Source organism: Protopterus annectens, chromosome 11.part0 (assembly GCF_019279795.1).
Source record: "Protopterus annectens isolate FY-2018-M chromosome 11.part0, PAN1.0, whole genome shotgun sequence".
NCBI classification, from domain to species: domain Eukaryota; kingdom Metazoa; phylum Chordata; order Ceratodontiformes; family Protopteridae; genus Protopterus; species Protopterus annectens.
In genome coordinates this window covers 1,157,954,701-1,157,978,279 of record NC_056745.1, presented here as the reverse complement: position 1 = coordinate 1,157,978,279, position 23,579 = coordinate 1,157,954,701, and the positions used below count along the sequence as shown (strand labels likewise).

The 23,579-nt window shown below is 40.3% G+C and overlaps 1 protein-coding gene across 1 annotated transcript in view; it reads left to right on the top strand.

The window, feature by feature from the left end:
- The window catches only part of SLC26A5 (solute carrier family 26 member 5), a 1,021,139-nt gene that overhangs the window by 867,964 nt on the left and 129,596 nt on the right, over positions 1-23,579 (top strand). Inside the window, exon 19 of the mRNA XM_044088519.1 lies at positions 4,970-5,191. Within this exon, the coding sequence (XP_043944454.1) occupies positions 4,970-5,191 (222 nt within the window). The remainder of the gene's footprint in view (positions 1-4,969; positions 5,192-23,579) is intronic.

Genomic DNA, 23,579 nt, shown 5'->3' with positions numbered 1-23,579 from the left:
TGATTTCCTTGAAGGCATGCAGTTCCACTGAAGAAAGACAAGAGGATATAAATACAGGTGTGCACCATTTAATGTCCTCCTGCACAATGTCTGACTGTATTTTGTCTTTACTGTGTTAAGTAGACATAAATGCGTTCAGATGTTGTATAGAAGGACGTTAAGCAAACCACACTGTAAAGAATACAGTGTTTGCTTAACATCCTTACACTTACTTAAAACACAAGAGCAGAGGTGGTACAAAGTTTGTCCAAAATAAATGATGGGTGGATTGAGTGGACTTAGATTGCCTTTTGTATGAGCCTGCTGTGTGTATGGTTTAGGGATGTTTCAGTGAAGTTAAAGCACAAGGGCAGAGGTGGTACAAAATGTGTCCAAAGTAAAGAGTGGGTGGATTGAGTGGACTCAGCTTTTAGATAAGCCTGCTGTGTTTATGCTTTAGGATGTGGCCAGTGAACCCTGTAATTCCCTTGCACCCTGCTGGAGAGAGAGGGAGAAGAAAGGAGGGAAGGAAGTTTCATATGTTTGTGTTGCTGACATTACTTTACAGTTATAGACTTCTGTTTTCTGTATAAATTATGCCTTTTCAGATAGCTGTTCAACAAAAATGAACTCTCGTTGGTAGAAATAGTGTGCCTGACTAAGATAGTGGGGACAAACTCATTAACAGCTAATTTTTAGCAAGGAAGGAATATGTTTGCTCTTTCCTTCTTTTTCTGAGAGAGCAACATTCCTATAATGTAACCGTAAAGTACTGTGGTTTGTCTATAAGACCATTGGAACCTAAAGGAAATAAATACTGTGAGTGAGTGAAGTAAACTGAAGTACATACTGTATTTCAGAATTTCATTCCTCAGACTGATTGTCTTCGGACATCAAAGTTGTCATTATCAACCTCCTTTTTTCCATTTTCTGCATGGGGTTGGGGTGTTGGCATCTGTTGCTCTCTCTCTCTATTCAGTGCCACTCTCCTAGGGGTGTTGGCATCTGTTGCCCTCTCTCTCTATTCAGTGCCACTCTCCTAGGGGTGTTGGCATCTGTTGCCCTCTCTCTCTATTCAGTGCCACTCTCCTAGGGGTGTTGTCATCTGTTGCCCTCTCTCTATTCAATGCCACTCTCCTAGCGGTGTTGTCATCTGTTGCCCTCTCTCTCTCTGTTCAATGCCACTCTCCTAGGGGTGTTGTCATCTGTTGCTCTCTCTCTCTCTCTCTGTTCAATGCCACTCTCCTAGGGGTGTTGTCATCTGTTGCCCTCTCTCTCTATTCAATGCCACTCTCCTAGGGGTGTTGTCATCTGTTGCCCTCTCTCTCTATTCAATGCCACTCTCCTAGGGGTGTTGTCATATGTTGCTCTCTCTCTCTATTCAATGCCACTCTCCTACCTTCTTTGACACTCATGCTTGATGGCTGCAGGCCATCTCTCACACAATACATCCATCCATCTCTTTGGATGCCCTCGTTTCTTCTTGCCTTCTTCTTGTTTGCCCCTAATCTTCTTCACCAGATTGCCTTCTGCTTTTCTGTATCTATTCCTGAACCACCATATTCTGTTCTGTTTGACTTTTTCTGCAGTTGGAGTTAACTTTAGCTTGTACTGTTACGTCCTCATTTCATCATCTGTCCCACAGTGTGCATCCTACCCATTGCAAGCACTTCATTTCCATCACCTTTAGCTTTCTCAACTGCTTTGCCTTAACTGCCCATGTTCCTGTACTTTACAGTAGTACTGGTTGCATCACTGTTTTGTGCACATTATTTTTCACCTACTTTGGCATTCTTCTGTCATACACTACACCTAACACATTGTGCCAGTTTGCTGCATCCCCTCTGATTGTACCTTTGACCTACTCATTCAAACTTCAACCAGCCCTCCCAGATACTTGAAGCTATTAACCTGTTTCACTATTTTTCCTTCTATTTCAGTTCTCAACTTCGTCTGATTTCACCATTTGCTGCCATTACAGCTGTCTTATCTGTACTCAGTTATTTTATTATTTATTATTTTATTTTACATTTATTTACTGAGAAAGTCCAACTGGACAGAATGTCCTTTTTCAGCAGAAGTCCAGGGAGAAAAGCTCCACATTATAAATAACTGTAAGATATATATACAACGTACAGATTCAAATATTGATTCACAATGAAAATACATGTTCTACATTTCACTGATGCAGTTGTATAGTCTAGATAGGACACATGTGCCTTCAGTTTTGTATTCCATTCCCCTGTCCTTTGCTGGAGGTCTTGCTCAGAGTCTGCCTGTAATATCACATTGTCTGCATACAGCAACTTTGATGATCAGTCTCCTCTGACCTGTTTGCTAACATAGTCCATCACCATTATGAACAGCAGTGGGTTCAAAGCTGAACTTTGATGCACACCAACTCCCACTCCCACTGGGAAACCCCTCTGTGTGACCAAACTCTGTTTCATATTTGAGTCATTGGGTCCTTATATATAGCCTGCATTAATTCTACCAATTTCTCTGGGACTTCTTTCTTAGGACCTTGTCATATGCTTTCTCCAAGTCTAGGAATGCCCATTTGGACTCTTTCCTCAATTCTAGCTTCTTCTCAAGTATCTGCCTCACTGCAAACATTTAGTCAGTTCTGCTGCATCCTGACCTATATCCAAACTGCTCATCTCCCATCTTACTCTGTACTATGAGTAGTCATTTATCAGGCGCCTTCTCCAGAACTCTCATGCAATGTGACAGGAGTTTGATACCTTTGTACTGCCCACCATTATGAATGTCCCATTTGTCCTTGAACATTGGCACTAGTATGCATATTCTCAGTTCATTTGGGATACGTCTTTCTCTCCATACTGCTATGAGTACCCTCAGGACACATTTCTCCTCCATCTCACCCAACATCTTCATCATATCTGCTGTGACCTCATCTGAGCCTTCTGCTTTCCCCAACTTCATTTTCCTTAGTGCTTTTCTTACATCTTGTATGGTGGTTTCATGCTCTTCTTTCATTGCAGGCTGTTTGTGGGGCAGTACAGCTTCTTTGGGTTCTTCCTCAATCATATTCTGCTGGAAGTACTCCTTCCATCTGCATTTGATGTCCTGTGGACTGGTGAGCAGGCTGTTGCTGGCACCCTTTATGAAGGGTGTCTGGCTATCTTCTTTATCTTTATGTCTTTGCCTTGCAACCTGATGTAGTTTCTTTGAACCATCTAACCTGATATAGTTTCTTTGAACCATCTAGTGAGGCACGTCCCAGAAGCTGGTAGACTGCCTATGATGCCTTGTTCTTTGATAGTGCAACTCCTCTAATAGCCTCTGTTACCCAACCAGTATTCCTTCCCAGCTTGGTCCATCTTTTCTATTTCCCACTTTTTTCTGCACTCCTCTGTTCTTTTGATGACTTCTTGGACTTCTGCATTCCACCTTCTGCATTCCACCACCAGCTTTCCTTATGTGCCTTTTTTTCCATACATGCCTCGGCCACACATCTCCTCTGTAGTCCCTGTACATGCTGTTTTGAGGCACTACCATTCTTCTTCAGCACCACCTATTTCCTCCTCTTCTTGAGGTGCTAGAGCCCTGAGTAATTCCTTGAAATATTGTGCTTTCTCTCCAGTCAACTTCCAGGTCTTCAGCCTGGTCTCTGTTGACCTTAGAACCTTTTCTTACCACTGCTTGCAGTTGATTGTGGCAACCAGTGGTTTATGCTGTGTGTGGACCGACAGTTTCACTGGAGATGAATTTGCAGTTTTTTCTTATAAATCTATGTATTCAGAATAATTATGGTGCCTGATTTGATTGTGCCAACTTTTACTCTGAAAACTCAGTGCTCCTGCTTCTCGCATTGTTTTTATTCTTAGTTGGCCTGCCATTTATTTCCTTGAATTCTATTTAATCCTTTTTAAAATGTTTTCAGTATTTTATAACACTTTATTTTGTACTCTTCATTGTTATATGTCTTGTCTGATTAATGCCTGCTTTTTACAGGGTCTAAATAGAATGCAGTTGTGAGACAGAAGTCTACAACACTACTCTAGCAATAAATACATGAGAAACACCGAATCTCATTTATCTTACTTTCTAGTGGGGGATTTCTCCCCTTAACCCCCTCCCCTCAGAATAAGAACTTCATCAGTAACCTAGTTTTGCAGCAGAATAGTTATTTAGGATTTAGTGTGTTTAGCATCTCAGATTCAGAATGTAATGGTTCATATCAGTTTCCATTCCACAAGTGTTACTTATTACATCCAAGTGACTCCTCCAGGTGCATCTGCAGTTAACTGTTGCTGACTCCTCTAGGTATCAAATATTGCTTGTCATATTTGAGTCAATAATTCCAAAACCATGCTACGTACAAGGTTTTAAAAGATTTCATCTTAAAGCTCACACAATGGCAAACTCAAAAATATTTGACCTCTGTCTAGTGCAGGTTTAATAGACATTAACTGTTGTTTTTATGGTATTAATTTATATAGATGTAATTTTCACATTTTTCTAAATATCTTAACACCAAGTAACACAGACAGAACTGCTTAGTATCATATGAAATCTCTAGTTTGTTTGAAATGTGAGGACATAATTTGACTTTGTCAAAAGGCTGAGGCTCTGCCCATTGGAATTTACAGTGCAAACTTCCTGAGCTCCACTGGAGTGAATGAGTTAACAGTACCCATTATTTATCCATCTTCTACAATGCATTTTTTAACACGCTGGCTACAGCACAAACCAAAAGGATTTTATTTAGAGTGTAGCTTACTCTCTTGTCTAATTTTCACCAATGTGATTCCAATGTAGGTGTTGCCACTTTTGTGGTTTCCTCAGTTTTATTATTTTTCTCCACAGTTATTTTAAAGTGCTGTGCAGTGTATTTTTTACGTAGTGGTATTGGAGTACTGTAGTCCAAGCTGAAAATCTCTGGTTAATTGTACAGTTGTCTGGTTACATTGAGTGTGAATGTATACATTTGTCGTAATACTGGGATTGTAATCAATTCTTACAGAGTAACAGTGCTGAAGAGACAGCTGCAAAACATGACCAGATGGGTGGTGATCTTGTAAAGCGCCAAAAAAATGGGAACAGCCTCCATTCTGAAGGTAGCTTGCATGATGTTTCTGATGAGCTTGAGACCTTCATGAAGCCTGTGATTGATACACACTGCATCATATTAGACTTCTGTCAAGTTAACTTCATCGACTCGGTTGGTGCAAAAACTCTAAAAAATGTGAGTATGCTGGGATTAAATTTGTTTTTATAAGCAAAATTAAAAGTGATTATTATGTTTAAAGGTTACAGATAATGCATTTATGGATAAATATCATGCACAGTTTTAGAAAATAAGGTTGCTGCTGTATAAGAATGTGCATTCACTGAGGCAAGAAAGTGAGCTTGATATTTTGAGTATAACTCACTATTTCTACTCCCCTATATATGTTAAGAAGTGTCTATGCATGCTCTTTCAGTGAACGCATCATCTAAAAGAATACCTCTCAACTGTCCTTCATTATGCAGTATGATAACAGTCAGTCATTAATACAAGACATTAGAATGTCATAGTTATTGTTCTGAAAATCCATATAGATGCAGAATCTGTTGTCCTGTTAACTTCTTAAGTAATTAGAGTGATAGAGGTAGCAAGGAGAGAACTAGTGCACCCAAAACACTTAACTAGTAACAGGAAAATAGGGTGAAGAGAGTCCACACACCAGGAAGGAAATTCAGTCCACTTTATTCACCAAGAAAAACACATTACTGCTTCAAATGATGCACGTTTTCATCCGCTACCAGCAGACTTCATCAGATGAACACAAGCAGTAATAAAGGACCATTTTATATATCCAATTCATGTATAAAACCACCAATCAAAAACATCATTCAGTTAGCCCTTCCTGAACAATAAGCTCATGTTTAAAAGCATAACACATACAAAGTATGAACATTCCAAGTTGCATAATTAAAAAAAGCTCAAAACATACAAATAAGATTTGAATGCATATTTAAAAAAAATAAAAGCATTTTTGTATAAAAATATATACATGTAAATACAGTGAAGTGGAATGAGTTGAAAAAATGGCTAAACAACACCATCTACTGACCAAACTTTAGCACAAACTCTGTGAGCTGGAAAGTATTTACCTAAACCCTAGCTTAACAGAAAGTAAAAATTAATCACGGTGTAGCCTTAAAGAGTGTCACTAAAAAAATTTTTATAAAAAGAGTTTTATAAGTATGGGAACCTGTAAAAAATACTTACAGCTTGGCTGCTGTAAGTTTAAGCAAAGGGGCTATGGAGATATTTTCATTTAGCCCAGGATATGTCCCTGCATCTAAGGTCACCTGCCAGAACAACTCCCTGTATTCTAGGCTAGGCAAGTTTCCCAGTGGCCACCTCTAATGTCAAAGGGAACACTTTCTAATAAAAAAAGAAAAACAAATCTAGCTTGGGTGCATGTTAAGGTATGTTTAAACAGAGCATTTTTGTCATTAGAGATTCTAAAATCGTAATGGTGTTCGTAGATACGCTTTTTTAACATTTGCTCGGTTTTACCTATATAAAACGTACCATATTGTTCACAGATGATGAAGTAAACCACCCTAGAGGTGTTGCAGTTGTTCAAAGAGGAACCCACAATAAGTCTATCCCTGCTTATAATGTATACACTTTCCTGGTGTAAAATGTGTTCACGCTGTAAACATGCACCACATCGGAAAGTTCCATTCCACTTTGTATTTGCTCCCAAATATTGGCCCTTGTCTTGTTCCAGTTAATTTTTAAGATTCCTGCCCTTTCTGCAAATAATTAAAGGGTCCCTCTCTTTAGTGGCAGGTCAGTTAACTCCATGAATGTATTCCATTCTTTTTTAGTAATATTGTTAAATGTACGAAAATCAGCATTAAATTCCATACTAAAAGCTGTGTTAAAATCATCAGAACCCTATTTAATGCATCCATGCTCACCAACAGCCTGGAATCTATTGTCTAAAACAGGACTAAACTTACTATGTCTCAACTTCGTTACTTCTGCTCTAATCTCATTCAGTTACTGGAGAGGGTAACCCCTCTCCTGGAATAGCTTTCCCAAGTAGTCACATTCATTTTCAAAATCAGAATCACAAGAAGTCATCCTGCGCACACGAATGTACTAACCCATAACAATGCTCTTTTTTTTTTATTTGAAAAAAAAGGATGAACACTTCTGAAGTGCAGGTAGGAATTTTGAAAGTGTTTTTACGAAATACTTTAGATTTTACCCTAGAGCCAGTTTTTTCAATGGACACATCCAAAAAATGTAACTTGTCATGAGAAGTGGTGTTAGTAAAATGTAAGAATCCAGTAGTGAATTCAATAAAGGACAAAAATTCATACAGTTTAATGTCAGTCTACCCAAAATAGGCAGATATCGTCCAAAAATCTCACATAATGTGACCAGCATACCTTGTATTCTGATTCCAGAATAAATTTCTGTTCCCACCAGGCCAGAACTATATTGACATAAGTGGGGGCACAGTTTGTCCCCATAGCAATGCCTTTGATCTGGTGGAAGAACTCTCTGCCAAAAAATATATAATTGTTTTTAAGAACCAGCTTCATAAGGTATTACACCAAATGTAGGTCATTAGATGAAATCACTCATTTAATAACTAGTGCAGCCTCCAACCACTCCAACCGTATCTCATGGGAATGACTGAGAAAGGAGCCTTAATGTCAGTAGTAACAAATGTAACTTTTCCAAAATCTTGGTTTGTATCAATCCCCTTTAAAAACTCCCATGAGTCTTTAAGTAGTTGATTCTCAGTTCCCCATACTGACTTTAATTTATTGTCCAAGAATTTCACTAATGGTGCAGTCTTGGACCCATCAGCGGCCACTGTGGATCTTAAAGGAGGGTTGGTCACAGCTTTGTGAACTTTAGGTATACTGAAAATTGTCTGTATCCTAGGTCTAGTGTTGTTCAAGTAGTTGAAAGTGTTCAGGTCAATCAGTCCTTCAAGAAGGAGGTCATTTAGTGCTATATCAATCTTTTTGTATGCAATATTGATTTTGTTTTTTGAAACTCTCATATATGTGTCAGTGTCACCTAGTAGGTCAAGCATTTTCCCTTCATAGGTACTGCAACCCCTCCCTTATCAGGTTTCATCATCTAAAGTTTTTATCTAACTTCAAATTTGTCAAAACGTTCCATTCATTAACTTCCAACTTGTAGTGTTTTTTATTATTTTTATGACCTATATGTTCCCGTATTTGTTTTTTTTAACCAGCTGCTCAAAATATCCTTCTGCTTTTCTTGAAATAGTAATTCTAGCTTGATCTTTCTCACAAAGAGCTTAAGGTCAAGAATCAGCCTGGTAGGGTCACCTTTCACATTAGGAATACATTTAAATCCTTTAGAAAGCAATTTAAAGTGGCCTGTAGTTAGTTTAATGTCACTATAATTAAATGTTAAATTTTAATTATATTAAAATTATTTAATTAAATGTTAAAATTATTTTAAGTGTATTCAACACCTGCTTGCATAATGAAATCAGTGGCAGGGGTTAAAATGTCCCCCATTTGCCTCCCCGCTTCTCCCCAAGAGCATAACACTGGTAGTATTGGGGTGCAGCCTGGTTCATAATTCTCTCGAACCTGCAAAGTGGGGGGTATTCTAAAGTGTCATCTACCATATTAGAGGCTTCCTCATGTCTATTGCTGTCCCTAAAATTAACATGATGTGTATTACCTTTAACATACTCATAACTAGAATTTATAGTGTTTCCAGATCTAAAATTCCCCCTAGGTTCAGGGTAATACCTTTTCTCTTTTTATTCATAAATATCTCTATCCACTTTTTTCATCTTTAGATTAATAATACCAACACACTTCTTGTCTATTTTATCCATAATGACTAAGTATTTCTTTTTTTCTTTCTGCCTCAGTGGTATGCATAAGGTCATAAGTAATTTGTTTAAGTGCATCTATATGTGCATGCTATTCACCAGTAAAGTCTGTTGTTGTTGTTGTATCTTTCGGCTTTTCCTGGTTAGGGGTCGCCACAGCGGAACTCCGGTCCGCTAATGATTGGCAGTAGATTTTTACGTACCGAGTTGCCAGCCCAGACGCACAACCTTCAACGAAGGTACGCCCATTCACGCATGTCTCCACACAGAAAACGCTTTAGCTGATAATCGAACAGGACAACGTCTTACTGTGAGGCGACAACGCTACCACAGCACCACCACCGCACTTCAGCCAGTAAAGTCTCATTTTGCTTAATCGTGACCTTCACTATATCTAAACCACATTTATTAAACACCTCCATTAGTTCACTGTATAATTCAGACCCCATAACTATATTGTTTGGGTATTTACATAGTCTTTAAGTCCTTTGGAGACAATTTCTCTTTTTAAACAGTCCCTAAGGTATTCATTATCAGTTTGCAAAGATTTAAACTTCAACAAGTCATAAAGTTTAACTAAACAGTTATTATATGTGTCCCCCTTGACAACTACTTCCTTGGTGAGAACAACAGTCTCAGAGTTAAAAAAATATATTTTTTCTTCAAGCCAGGAACTAAAAGCTTTCCTGGAACAATTCACTTATTTAGTAACAGAAGTAATAATACAACAGTCGCCCTAGTATATGTCCTTTCCGGTTCCTCCTGCAGTTGCAACATCAGCCAAATCCTCAGTGTTAATGTCTGAAGAAAAAATCCGTGGAAAGCCAATATCTTGGTTCATAGCTTTGGTTTGTACCTCTCCATGTTGTTCCTTGTGGTTTTCTAAAACATGGGAGCCACTAAAGTTGTTGGAAATCTGATTTTCGTTACAAACCGTCTTTAGGGCTTCCTGATTTCCTGGTATGGAGCCCTTGCTGAGAATCAATACCAACAATTGGCCGATAGGTGTCAGCAGGTCCACAAGTTGTGAAAGCTGGCCAATTAGCTTTCTAGTTTCATCCAGATTGTTCCAACTCCCTTCTTCCAGTCAAGGTGAGGTTTGAACTCTCCGTCTCTCAAAAATAAAAAAGTAAGAGAAGTAGCAATGAGATAACTAGTTCACCCAAAACACTTGATTCAAATTCAGTCCATTCACCAAGAAAAGCACAATTTCTTGGTGAATAAAGTGGACTGAATTTCCCTCCTGGTGTGTGGACTGTCTTCACCCTATTTTCCATTTACTAATTAGAGTAATATTTAAAAAGTGTCACTGATTTTCAGCTTTTGTCCTCCTCCGCATTATTTTTGGCTTTGTCCAGAATTCTTGAGTAAAGAAATTGAGAGTTGTGCCCAAAAGTATTTTGGAAAATGTATTCAAGATGGTCAGCTATTTAAGGGAAGTGCTTAAGAAATGTAGTTCTCTTGTTTTGCAAGTACATATACAGTATACATATTCACAGATATGGCAGGCCCATGTAAGTTCATTTGCATGTCCTAATCAGTTATTTTCTGACACAGATGACCAGATGTATACGTTTTAACATAAAGCAGTACACACAGAAAATATTCCATGTCCACCAAAAAAATGCAAAACCTTGAGTTGCCTTCTTGGTATAAATGTTTTAACTGTGCCCTCAGACACCCTAGGTTCATTTAGCACCCTGAGTATTGGAGTAGTTGCTCATTTATCCTGGTGGTATGGAACTGGCGAAGTCCCACTGCAAGAGCTCTTTGTAGAAAGAGACCTAAAATAGCAGTACTTGTCAAGGACTCTGGGAAGTGTAAGTCTGCTAATTAGAGCAAAGGCACTCTAACTGGAATTGATGATGTGCTGAAGTGCATAGTTCCTCTCGGTCCAGTGTAGTTGACATTGATTGCAACATACTTTCTGGCCAGTAATGGAATATGTTAAGAGCATACAAAAATTCTGGTTGATGTCCATATTCCTTAGCTCTCACCTTCCTTTCCCACTGTCCTAAGATGCTGGAATCAGGAGGAGTGAAAGCACCATTATGGAATACAGACTAAATGGTCATGAAAGGATATAGACCAAATAATTATTTAAAAAAAAATGTAATTCTTAAGGCTGGAGTTGTACTTTTCAAAATGGATAGCAAGAAAGTTCTGATTAAAAAAAAAAACACCCCACAGAAGTTCTACTACTACATGGACAGCATACAACAAAAGAGGAAGAGCACTATGTAAAATGAAGTCGGGGAAAGCAACAGGCTCAGATGTGGTCACAGCATATAGCATTAAGATGTTAAGTGAATTACGGGAGAAATGGCACCTGAGAATGTTCATAGCAAAATGAAGAGAAAGGCAAAGCCTATATGGCTGTATAAGCATTCTAATGCCAGCCTACAAAAACAAAAGCGATATTCAAAACTAGGGGAAGTACAGATATGTTAGATTCGTGTCACACTGAATGAAAGTACTGGAGAGAGTGATTAAAAAAGAAATAGCCATAGAAAAATGTGAGATGTCAGGTCAGATTCAGTTCAGGATGCTGTACAACTGACCCATTGTTTGTAGTGAGATTTGTAGTAAAGAAGAAGTTAGAGGCGATGAGAGGATCCAACCAGGCATTCCTAGACTTGGAGAAAGCATTTGAGAAGGTCGTAAGAAAGCTGTCTTGGAAGTTCTGTGATGGTTTGTAGTCCTGGAAACATTGGCAAAATTAGTACAGGGTATGTACAAGGATCCAGTGGCACAAGTGTGAATAGTGTTCAAGCTCATATGGAAATGGTGTATGTCAGAGTTCAGTTCTGAGCCCATTCCTGTTCATACTCATGACAGGCTACATAAGCAAATAGGTTAGAGGGTACAGAACAACAAACCTGCTATATGTAGATGATATAGCACTGTAAGCAGATATGAAACAGGAACTGATAGGGGACTGGAGTGCAAAGTTGAACGGATATGGGATGAAACTGAGTACAGACAAGACTGTTATGGCAACAAATGAGGGAAATCAGAAGAAGCTGAAGTTCTGAGACTGAAAAGAAGATAGTGGAACAGCTTAATAGCTAGTATTGTCTGGGAGGTGGGATTGAGTAGCAGGGAAGTCTGAATGAGAAAGTTAAATCTAGACTCAGAATAGGTAGTATTGTCTGGGAGGTGGGATTGAGTAGAAGGGAAGTCTGAATGAGAAAGTCAAATCTAGACTCAGAAGTGCAGCAACCAAGTGGAACACAGTGTCAGATGTAGTGCATGACAGAAGAATGCCAAAGAAATTGAAAAGCAAGGTACGCAAAACAGTGGTGCATCCAGTAGGTTCTGCCTTCATTGATCATATTTCTGTGCCATACAGTGGTGCATCCAATACTTCTGTATGGTTCTGCCTTCATTGATCATGTTTCTGTGCCATACAGTGGTGCAGCCAGTACTTCTGTATGGCACAGAAACATTGTCAATGAAGGCAGAACCACTCAGGAAACTTGAGATGGAGAGTAGGATTCGCACTGTGGGACAGCTGAAGAAATGAGGACTTCAGAGCATTAGCTAATACGTTGGAGAGAAGTTCAAGGAGAACACTTTAAAGTGATTTAATAATATGTGCAGGAAAGTAGAAGGCAATGTGATAAAGAAGATTTGAGAGAAACAGACTGAAGGCAAGAGGAGACAAGAATACCCAGCCAAGAGATGGATGGATTGTGTGAAAGAAGACATGCAACAGTCAGGCATGACTGTCAAAGAAGACAGGAGAGTGAATTTTACCTCAGGAGTGTGTTGACAATTTACACAACATCTCCGGTATTTCTTTTTGCAGTCTTGGCCAGTAGATTCTTAATCTTTGAATACCTCAGCAACAGATGAAGATTCAACTGGCTGTAGATTCATCTTAGCATTCCTTCCCAGGCCAGCCCTCTGGAGACTTCTCCAGCAACAATGATGGTAGAATGCTGTTAAACAGATGAGGTCTAGAAAACTCTTCAGTTTTTTCTCATCCATTCTCTGAAGCATTTGAAACTGTGCTTATTGGCATCTCCAGTTTACTGTTTTCCTAAGGAAAATAGTTTCATTTTTAACCAGTTCGGTGACACTCTGGAGAGTACAGATTCATTATTATGGTGTAAACAGAACTTGCATTTAGAGCCTGCTTCTGCAGCTAGATGATCACAAAACATGACAGATACCAACTGTGTTGATACTATTTCAGACAGGATCATCACCTAAAATGTTTAAGAATATTGAAAATATTTCGGTGAGATAATATGGTACATGAAAGAAGGGCTTTAAAATAATGACTTTAAGGGAAACTTTCCCTCTTAAGTCCAAGAAATCAAATATCCATCTGTCCTTCTGTTCAAGATGAAATGCTGTTCCTGTCAGTGACCCTCCCGGCAGAAGTCTTGTCATTCAAATAAATCTTTTTTGTTTGAAGTAAGAAGTCATCCTCCTCTTTGTGATGAAAATATCCATTCCAGCCTCTGTGAAGGACTTAAGACTCTTCTCATGCTATGCCTTGGAGGCTTCAGGATTTAAGTCACAGTCACATTTTCCTCTTCTATAGATAACGTTTTCTTTACCTTTTGTTGCCCAGATGTAGGTAGTGGTTAATTCATTGATAACAATCTGTCTTTCTGCTATTGATTCTTCATCAAGTCAGTTGCAAAGAGCACTAGACTTCAGTGAATTGCCAGATTACATCTGTCGGCTAATTCTGTTCACTTTCTTGTGGTAAGGGTCTAGTGTCATTGAATTTCTTATCAAGAGTTTCACTGAAGTCCTTGATGAAGGCTAAGTTGTGTCATGGACTGGAAATTTAATCTCATTTGATAACCAAAACTGTCTGAATCATCCACTCGTAAACTAGCATTGAAACAGTAGTATTAGATGTGTGTTGTCTGGATTTCTCAGATGTGGCTTAACCTGATTTCCAAACGTTTTTTATGTAGAGAGCGATGTAGAATGGAGGAAGGTTGATCCTTTGTAACTACTTTCCACAGTGTCTTTGGCATCCCCCAGTAGCTCCGGAATCTCATTTCCAGCCATCGATAAAATTATTTTTTTTAATTACCATTTTTTAGGTCAGTAGAAAAAATGATAGGGGTTAAAGTCCAGAAGGGTTGAATACTTGAAACTCCTTCGTCATCCAGATTAATTGAACACATACTGGTTCTTTTGAATGCGTCATTAAAAGAGAGGTGAATAATACTGGACAGAATTTTATATGAATACTCTGACACATCACATAAATGGATTATTTGTCTGTATTTTGGCAACACTACACTTAAGACCAAACCAGAAGTCCATAAACATTAGGGTGCTTGCAAAATTTCACAAATAACATCCAAACCAAAAGGTAAAAAGGTCACACACAAAACCATTCAGTAAAAACTCCAGACACCTTAATTTAGGTTCTTAGATAGTAACTAGGCATGCAGTCCAGGAGACCATTAAGGAGCCTAGCTCAAATTCCCAAATGTATGGTTAAAGGTTTATTGCTCTAGGTCACACAGCAGTCAAATACAGGCTGAGGGAATCGAACTCTGTACCACACAAGGTTTTTAACACCTTTTTAACAGCTCATTAGTTAACTTATTTGTATCTATCTAAATAATTTTACTTATGCCTTAGCATAACGTTCCATCTGTGTTGTCGATAACTTCACTAATCCTTTGAGCCTCAGAACCGACTCATCCATTTACTTCAGCTCGCTCCTTCCAAACTCTCGAGCTAGGCTCTACCCATAATGGTCCTCTCACAATTACCTCAGATCGAGTTTGCCCAACACAGTGGCAGACAAACAAGCAGAAATTATGCTAATAATAATAATAATAGTAATAATAATAATAGACGCATTAATCAGAGACCATATATGTGTCCCTAATATAAAGCTAGCCATGGAAAATTTGGTCCACTAAGAGTCTCAGGTTGAGGGAAGGAGGGGGGGGAATGTCAAGGATTAGTGAAGATCAGCAATGCAGATGGAATGTTATGGTAAGACATAACTTAGACCAACCAAAAAAACTGCACTCAGTGTACGAAAAAAACAAGAACCAAAAAACACTGACGACAACAGAGAACAAACTAAAAAATGAACATAAAACAGTTTAATCCACGCTTTTGTCAGTCAGACTTCTTCAGAAATACAATCTTTAGTAAAACTTCCATGTATATGTATATACCCTTCACACATACATGCCCACTGGATCTTTAATTACATCAATTCAATGAAACAATTAAACAATACAATATAACTCTTAAAAGAAACTAAAACAAATAAAGCTAAAAAACAGTCAAAGAGGGGGTCCCAAATCCACCTTTATATGACTATTTTCCTATCCGATAAAAAACATTTTATGCTGACAGTGTCATTAAGCCAAGGAGGGTTGTCTGCTCCTAACCTTAATTGCCACAGATTCTCTCTCCTTTCTACCAAGTTTTTCATGTTGCCACCTCTCAAATCCTTGTCTGTGTGTTCAACAATAGAAAAATAAAATTTCTTAAACAAATAACAACAAACTGAATGTCTGTATAGAGCATTATTTTCATCCTTACTTCTAATAGACTAACAATGTTCCGTTATCCGCTTATTTAGTTGTCCGGTAGTCATACCAATATAGAAGGCTGAACATCCAGAACTTAGAGCAATATATATCACATTGGTAGTGTTGCAATTAAATCTCCCTGATACAGAAATGGTACGACTCAGATGTCACAAGCTAACATGAGGTCCCTCATGAATGTATCTGCAAACACTGCAGGTAAAGCATTTGTACATACCCTTAGGTCTATCCAAGCGAGGGAGGGATATTCTGTTATCACCCTTCTCCAGTAAACTCTTAATAGTGTTGACCTTTCTATATACAAAATTAGGAACACTTCCCAAAACTAGTTGCAACTCACTGCTACCAGTAATAATTTTCCAATTGTCCTTTACCACAGATTTGATAATATCCCTGTCAACAGACATACCAGTAACACACCTAGGAACATAATAAGCATCTCCAGTATCCGTACCAACATTTTTCTCCTGGAATCCATGAAGTAAAATAGGTAGAAATTTTATCGCCCTCCTGTTGTAAATTTCTAAAGCAATATTCTGTAATAACTTCCTAGTGTAGCCTCTATTAACGAACAACTTAGTGATGAACTCAATTTCTCGAAGGAAACCAGCATCATCACTTGTCATACGTGAGGCTATAATGTAATGTCCTTTAGGGATATTGTGTTTCATAAACTTAGGGTGATTACTATGGTACTGTAAATAATTATTAACATATGTGTTTTTCCTGTGTATACTGCTAGAAAAATTTTTATCAAGGGTGCTCCAGCTCAACATCATATCCAGATAATTAACTCAGTGACTGTAGTCACTCAAAGTGAAATTAAAAAAATTACTACTTGCATTAAGTTGTTCCAAAAAGGTAATTTCAGTTCTAACAAAGTGTTAGCTAAATTCACTTGTTTACTGGGGATAAAGTTTAAACCCAATCCCAACAAGCGCTTTTGAGAGTCAGACAACTCAAAATCAGTCAGATTGTAAATTTTACTGTCTAAACTCATATTGAAGTCCAAAACAGTCATTATTTCCATAAATGGCTCCTGCCCACGACCCTGCTTAAATCCCAGAGCTTTGGTCAAACCTCTCCTGTTTTTTAATTAGTCCTTTCTTTGTTGTTACCAGAACTAATACTAGAACAGTTCATAGTAGATGTTCAGACATCAGCGAAGCAGCAGCCTCATTGGCACCACCTCCCTGATGACACAGAGTCTCTGATGCTTTGGCTCTGCTGATGGTTCCTTTATAACCAGAACTTAAGGGAACATTGCTGTTTCTAACTGCAGAACTGTAAGTCTTATTAAAACAGCCGTTGAAATTACAAGCGTTTAAGGGCTGTTTAGTAGAAAGATTAGCAGAGAATGCTTGACTGCTGTTCATAGGTAGGTACTAGGCTATCGGCCCAAGGGCCTAAGTAAGCCTAGCCAACAAGGTTCCCTGGCTTACGCCACACAAGAAAGTTATTTTCCTGTGCCCCTGTCGATCAGAGCCACAGAAGTGATCCCCGGGGTGTACTTCCTATTTCCCATCCACTTATATTGTAAGCTTTGATGTAACAATTTTTCTAAGCTTTCTCTGCACTATTAAATGTTCATATTTGTCAACAGATTCTAAGACCGATTGATAGTCTTTAAAGTGACTGTTTTGACCCCTTAATTTCTCTTTAATGTTGTTGTCCAGTTCCTCCAAATCAACTTTTAATTGGTCGATAAGTTTGTTACGCTGGACCAACTTTAGAAAATCCAAACCAGCATTGTTGAAAAAAGTAGTTAGTTCCTCAAAAAATGGGTCATCCTGATCAACTCCATTCAGAGCTTTGAAAAACTTGATCTGCTTGGTAAGGCAAGAGGGTTCATTTTGATACCATTTTCTGGTTAAAGCAGCTAAAGATGCCTGTATATTTTCAAGTTCAGAGACAAAACCTGCCATCATAGAATGTTGACTTTCCATGACTGGATGCAAAGTCAGATCCAAAAGGTCATCCTCTGGAGCACATGCCATAAAAAAGTAAAACAGACCAACCAAAAAAACAGCACTCAGTGTAGAAAAAAACAAGAACCAAAAAACACTAAAGGCAACAAAGGCTCAAAAATGAGCGTAAAACAGTTTAATCCATGCTTTCGTCAGTCAGACTTCTTCAGAAATACAAACTTTAGTAAAACTTCCATGTATATGTGTGTATATACTGGATCTTTAATTACATCAGTTCATCCAGTGGGCACACACACACCCTTCACACATACATGCCTACTGGATCTTTAATTACATCAGTTCATCCAGTGGGCATGTATGTGCTCCAGAGGACAACCTTTTGGATCTGACTTTGCATCCAGTCATGGACAGTCAACATTCTATGATGGCAGCTTTTGTCTCTGAACTTGGTAATATACAGAAATCTTTAGCAGCTTTAACCAGAAAACTGTATCAAAATGAACCCTCTGTTAGGGGAAGTAGTTCTGCTTTTGTTAATGATTCATCTGAAGATAATTTACATTCAGACTGTGCAAAAGGGTTTATTAGTTCTAACAAAGAAATGTTATACAAGGATGTCTCAGCAGCTTTGAATTTTACATAATGACCATTTTGCCTTACTAAGTAGTTTTGACAGCTCAGCTGAGAACCCTACCACTGAAAGTGCAGTTATTGCTGATCAGTTGTTTGAAGTGGAAAAGGGTCTCAAAAAATATAGAGCTCTTGTAGTGGAGAACAGGTATTTTGACTGCTGCATTTTGTCCAAGATAGATGTTCTTCATGTTTTGCTGTTGCAGTCATCACATTAGAGTTATCCTGCCAGGCTTAGCCCTTGGCCAGAATACCAGAGGCGTAGTATTTCTGCATCAGTTGCTGTCACTCCAAGACTGACGTCAGGTAGTCAGTGGTATAAAAACAGGCAGCCGACACCATTACATCAGTTTTTCTTGCCGAGGATCCTGAAGCCGAAGAAGTTCGCATGCGAGCCGGTCGGCCGCTACCTGAGTTTTTGTTCCGAATTGAAGTTGAAGTCTTCTAAAGCTAAGTACCCCATTGGGGATCCTTTTTTCTTGCTCTAACCGATGTCAGAAAAAGTTAACAATTGTCTCGCCTGTGAAAGGCAAATACCACACCAAGACTTCCATTCTTACTGCATCACCTGTTTAGGCCCAGACCATGACATCCCCCGCTGTCGGTTTTGTGCTTTGTTCAAAGCCAGAATTTAAGTCATTGGGCTGTTATTGTAGCTAGATATTTTCACCCTCAGTCCTCGAATTCCGATATGGCTTCAGTAAGCCATCCGACTACCGATCTTCTGAAAAAACGTAAGGGTAAAGGCAGAGAAAGCCTGCACAGGTCCAAAACTGCCGATGATGCTTCCATTAAGCTAGTCGTCAGTTCTCTGGTCCTCAGTGAGGTGCTTTTGCAGCCCCTGATGCCACTTCTGTGGATTTGCAGGCCGCTACCAAGATACTTTCAGAGTCCGGTATGCCGTGAGACTCTTCTTTGACTAAGGATCCTGCGGCTGTCTCTACCTTGGATGGGTCCAGAGCCGCTGAGCAGGCACTGGCTTCCGAGGAAGTACTTTGCGCTAACGGTACTTAACACAGACCGACAACTTCTTTCCCGTCTTCAGTTCTTCGAAAACAACCATGTTTCTAAGACCCAGGGTACGAACCACATCCAAAAAACCAACGACCCAAGCTCAGACACCTTGCCTCAGTCTCAAATGCTTAAAATGGTGGAAGACCTTATAATACTTATTGGGGAAAGCCAGGCTACCCCTTCCAAAAGAAAGAGAGACTTGTCCCCGCTAGTTTTATCTGAACAGGAGTTCAATGACTCTGATGCATCTGACTATGAAGATATGCAACCCTCTCTGCTTATGAGGATTCTGATGCAGAGGAATCCATCCCTTCAGCCTCTCCACCCGAGGACTTTTCCTTTGGGGAAATCCTACATACTTTAAGGGAGCATTTCCAATGGGAATGTCAGGACTATCCTCAGTCTCTAAAAAGAGACTCAGGGAATTCTTAGATCTACCACAGCACAAACCTCTGGCCATTCCTCCTGTCCTGGATGTTGAGGATGATGTATTTATGGAATCCAGTCTGACTCCTGACACATTGCCTACTGCTGACACCCTACCTCCTGCTCTCAGGAAACCTGACAGGTATTATAGAGTCCCTGACTCTCACAAATTCCTTTTCAAAAATCCTACTGCTGACCCTGAGATCATCTCTTAAGGACCTAAAGGAATCAAAGCAACCTCAGCTAAGAATCCCACCCCCTCAGATAGGATGGGTAAAAAAGTATACACCTCTGCTACTCTTGCTATTAGAGCATTAAATTGTCAGGTCCACATGCTCAAATATCAACAACATACCATGGAACTCCTCAAACAAAAAATATCTTCTTTTCATGCTTGTGCAGAAAATAAAAAGTTACAAGAGTTAATTGATTCTGCAAATCAGGTACCTTACAGTGTGGTTTTGTCACCCTAGAAGCATCTTGCAGGGCAGCAGTCACTGGTTCTGTCATTAGAAGGCATGCTTGGCTTAAGGAACAGACCTTGCCAGACCATGTCAAATCCAAATTATTGGATGCACCCTTGAACAAAGACAACTTATTTGGCACCAAGGCAGAAGAGGTCTTAAAAAGATGGAAGAAAAAGCTAAATCTATGCAAGCAGTTAAAGACTTCTTACAGGTCCAGCCTCTGAGGTTCAGTAGGCATTGCCCTTCCAAGCACTGGTCCTTTCCTGCCCCCTCCAGGCCAACACAGCCCAGACCCAGGGGAAGCAGACCCCCCCCACCAGACAACAGCCCCAGGGAATGCAGAGATCTATGCAATGACGTTCCTCTTCTTCAAAAACAGGGAGTGCAAAGCCACCCCCTTGTGATAAGAACTCATGATGACTTTACACTTCCACCCCCTCCCCCTGCCCACCTGCTTGTGCCCCTTGGAGGAATGCTGATTGCCCCAGACTGGCCACACCAGCTTTGGTCCCTACTGCTCCGCAGCCTGTCACCCCTACCACCATGGCACCTACCTCACATCCCAACACTCCTGACCCAGAGGAATGGAGACTTCATGCATCCCCAATTGCAGACCCTCAACCTGACAGCCTAGCTTATTCACTGACCTCTCCTCAAGCTGCCAGCCTAAGTAAACAAGTTCTAGATGTTATACATTTGGCCAGATGCCCAAGCACTAGAAAATCCTATGCTGACAAATGGAAAAGATTTTGCACCTAGATCCAGGCTAAGGGAGCTATAAGGGCATAGCCATTCCTACCGCTCATCCTGGATTACCTGCCAGACCTACTACACAAGGGTCTATCCTACTCTATTAAAATTCAGGCCTCGGCCATCTCTGCTCATTTCAGCACAGAGCCACTGCTATTCTCATACCCTGTCATCAAACAGTTCCTCAGCGGGACTAACAACTTGAGGCCACCCAGAACAGCTCCTACCCCAGCCTGGGACCTTAACTCTGTGTTGGAAAAGCTCACCCTGCCCCCCTTTGAACCTGCAGCTTCAGCAGAGTTAAAATTTCTCTCTTGGAAGACAGCATTGCTTCTGGCCATCACTTCAGCTAGAAGAGTATCAGAGCTACAAGCACTTACGGCTGTGGAGCCCTTCATCATTTTCCCTGCTGACAGGGTCTCCCTCAGGACTAACCCATCCTTCATGCCTAAAGTGGTGTCCAGTGTGGCTCTCAACCAATCCATTCATTTGCCCACCTTTTCTCCTAACCCATAGAACAAGGGGGGAAAGGATTCTGTACTCTCAAGATGTGCACAGACAGCTCAGATTCTACCTGCACAGGGCTAAATCTTTTAGAAAAACCGATCAGTTGCTAGTCAGCTTCACTGCAGGAGCAGAGGGCAAGGCTGTATGCAAACAATCTCCAAATGGATAGCACACTGCATCCATTTCTGCTACAAACAGCACGAGAAACCACACCCAAAGGGGGTCAGGACACATTCCACCAGAGCAACCTCCACTTCTGCAGCTTATCTCAGAGGTGTCCCCACCAGGGACATTCTGGAGGCTTCAGCATGGGCATCCGTTCATACCTTCACCAAGCATTACCACCTGCCTGTCTTCTCCAAATCCAGGGCAGGCTTTGCCACCGCAGTCTTGCAGGACATCCTAGCCAGCCCCCAGTCTTCTTGACTGCCTCCACCCTTTTTCTTCAGCTTTGGGAATCAACCCAAATGTGATGACTGCAACAGAGAAACACAAGAACATAGTACAGTTGTGTACACTTACCGTAAATGTAGATGTTCAAGTGTATTCACTGTTGCATTCCTGGTTTCCCTCCCTCCACCCCCCCCCCCTTGTCTCTCTCTCTCTCATTCTCCTTACAAGGAAATGTTGGTATTTACTTTCTACTGGTGGTGTTCCTCCACTGTAACCTAGCTTCCTATTGGAGACTCCTGACAGGCCAAGATAAACTGATGTAATGACATCGGCTGCCTGTTTTTATACCACTGACGACCTGACGTCAGTCTTGGAGTGACAGCAACTGATGCAGAAATACTACGCCTCTGGTATTCTGGCCAACTGAGGGCTACCCCTGGCAGGATAACCCAAATGTGATGACTGCAACAGTGAATGCATTCGAACATCTACATTTACGTTAAGTGAACACAACTGTACTTTCCTAAGGGTCTCAGGTTTTTCAAAACTCTGAATGGAGTTGATCAGGATGACCCATTTTCTGAGGAACTAACTACTTTTTTTCAACAATGCTGGTTTGGATTTTCTGAAGTTGTTGGTCCAGCACAACAATAAACTTATCGACCAACTAAAAGTGGATTTGGTGGAACTGGACAACAACATTAAAGAGAAATTAAGGGGTCAAAACAGTCACTTTAAAGACTGTCAATCGGTCTTAGAAGCTGTTGACAAGTATGAACATTTAATAGTGCAGAGAAAGCTTAGAAAAACTGTCCATGACATCAAAACTTACACCAGTGGTCAAGCATTCTCTGCTTATCTTTCTACTAAACAGCCCTTAAACACTCTTAATTTCAATGCGCTCTTTAATAAGACTTAGAGATGTTCATCGTGCTATACTGCTGCAGTCATCACACTTGGGTTATCCTGCCATCAGGCAGTCCCGCAGTCGGCCGAATCCCAAAGTCTTGATCCAGCATCGGTTGTCGTCGCTTCTTCCCTGACGTCAGTGCAACAGGGGTATAAAAGAGGCAGCCAACGCCATTTTCTTCAGTCTTTCTTGCTGCGCGGTGCCCGAAGCAGAAGTATTTCACAAGTGCCAGTCGGCTAGCTGCTGAGATTTTCGAATCGAATTTCAGCCCGAAGTCTTCTCTAAAGCTAAGTACCCCATTGGGGAAACATTTCTTGTCTCAGACCGATGTCAGACAAAGTTAATAATTGCATTTCTTGTGGGAAGCAAATACCTCATAACGATTTTCATTCTTATTGTATTCCTTGCCTAGGCCCAGACCACGACGTCTCTGGTTGTCTGTTTTGTGCAAGGTTCAACAAATGTACAATCAAGCATCGGGCAGAATTCGCCCGACATTATTTTGGCAGAAAATTTAACCATAGCATGTCGTCGGAGCAACCGACATCAGCAATGACTAAAAAACGCAAAGAATAAGGACAGGCAACCAAGGCCAAGACCAGATACCGAGGCCTCAGCAAGGCCTGCCACCGGTTCTCCGGTTTTCAGCGAGGTGCTTACGCAGCCCCTGACTACCGCTGATTTAGAAATTCTGACGGCCTCCCAAACTGAATCAGCTGGGCCTCAGGAGCCAGTTCCATCTCACCCCTCGGACGCCAACCCCGACGGTGATCCGGAGATTTTGGACAGGCCTTCGGTTTCTGAAGGTGTCTTCAAACTGACAGCTATTTCTATTAAGTCTTATGCCAAACTTAAAGCCCCCTTAAAAGTTAGGAAACCGGGTCCACAGACCCCCCCACAGGCCCCTATGCCTAAAAAACAGATGCTCAAGATGGCTGAGGATTTAATTACCCTTATCAGGGGTTCCCAATCCCCTCCTGACAAAAAGCCTAGACTGGAGGAAGATTATCCTTCCTCTAACCAAGCATCCATTTCCTCAGCTAACTCTGAGGACCAGGATTATTCCTTCCCTCCTTATGAAGACTCAGATGCTGAAGAGTCCATTCCCTCTGTCTCCCCCCCTGAAGACTACTCTTTTGGGGAAACTTTACACACCA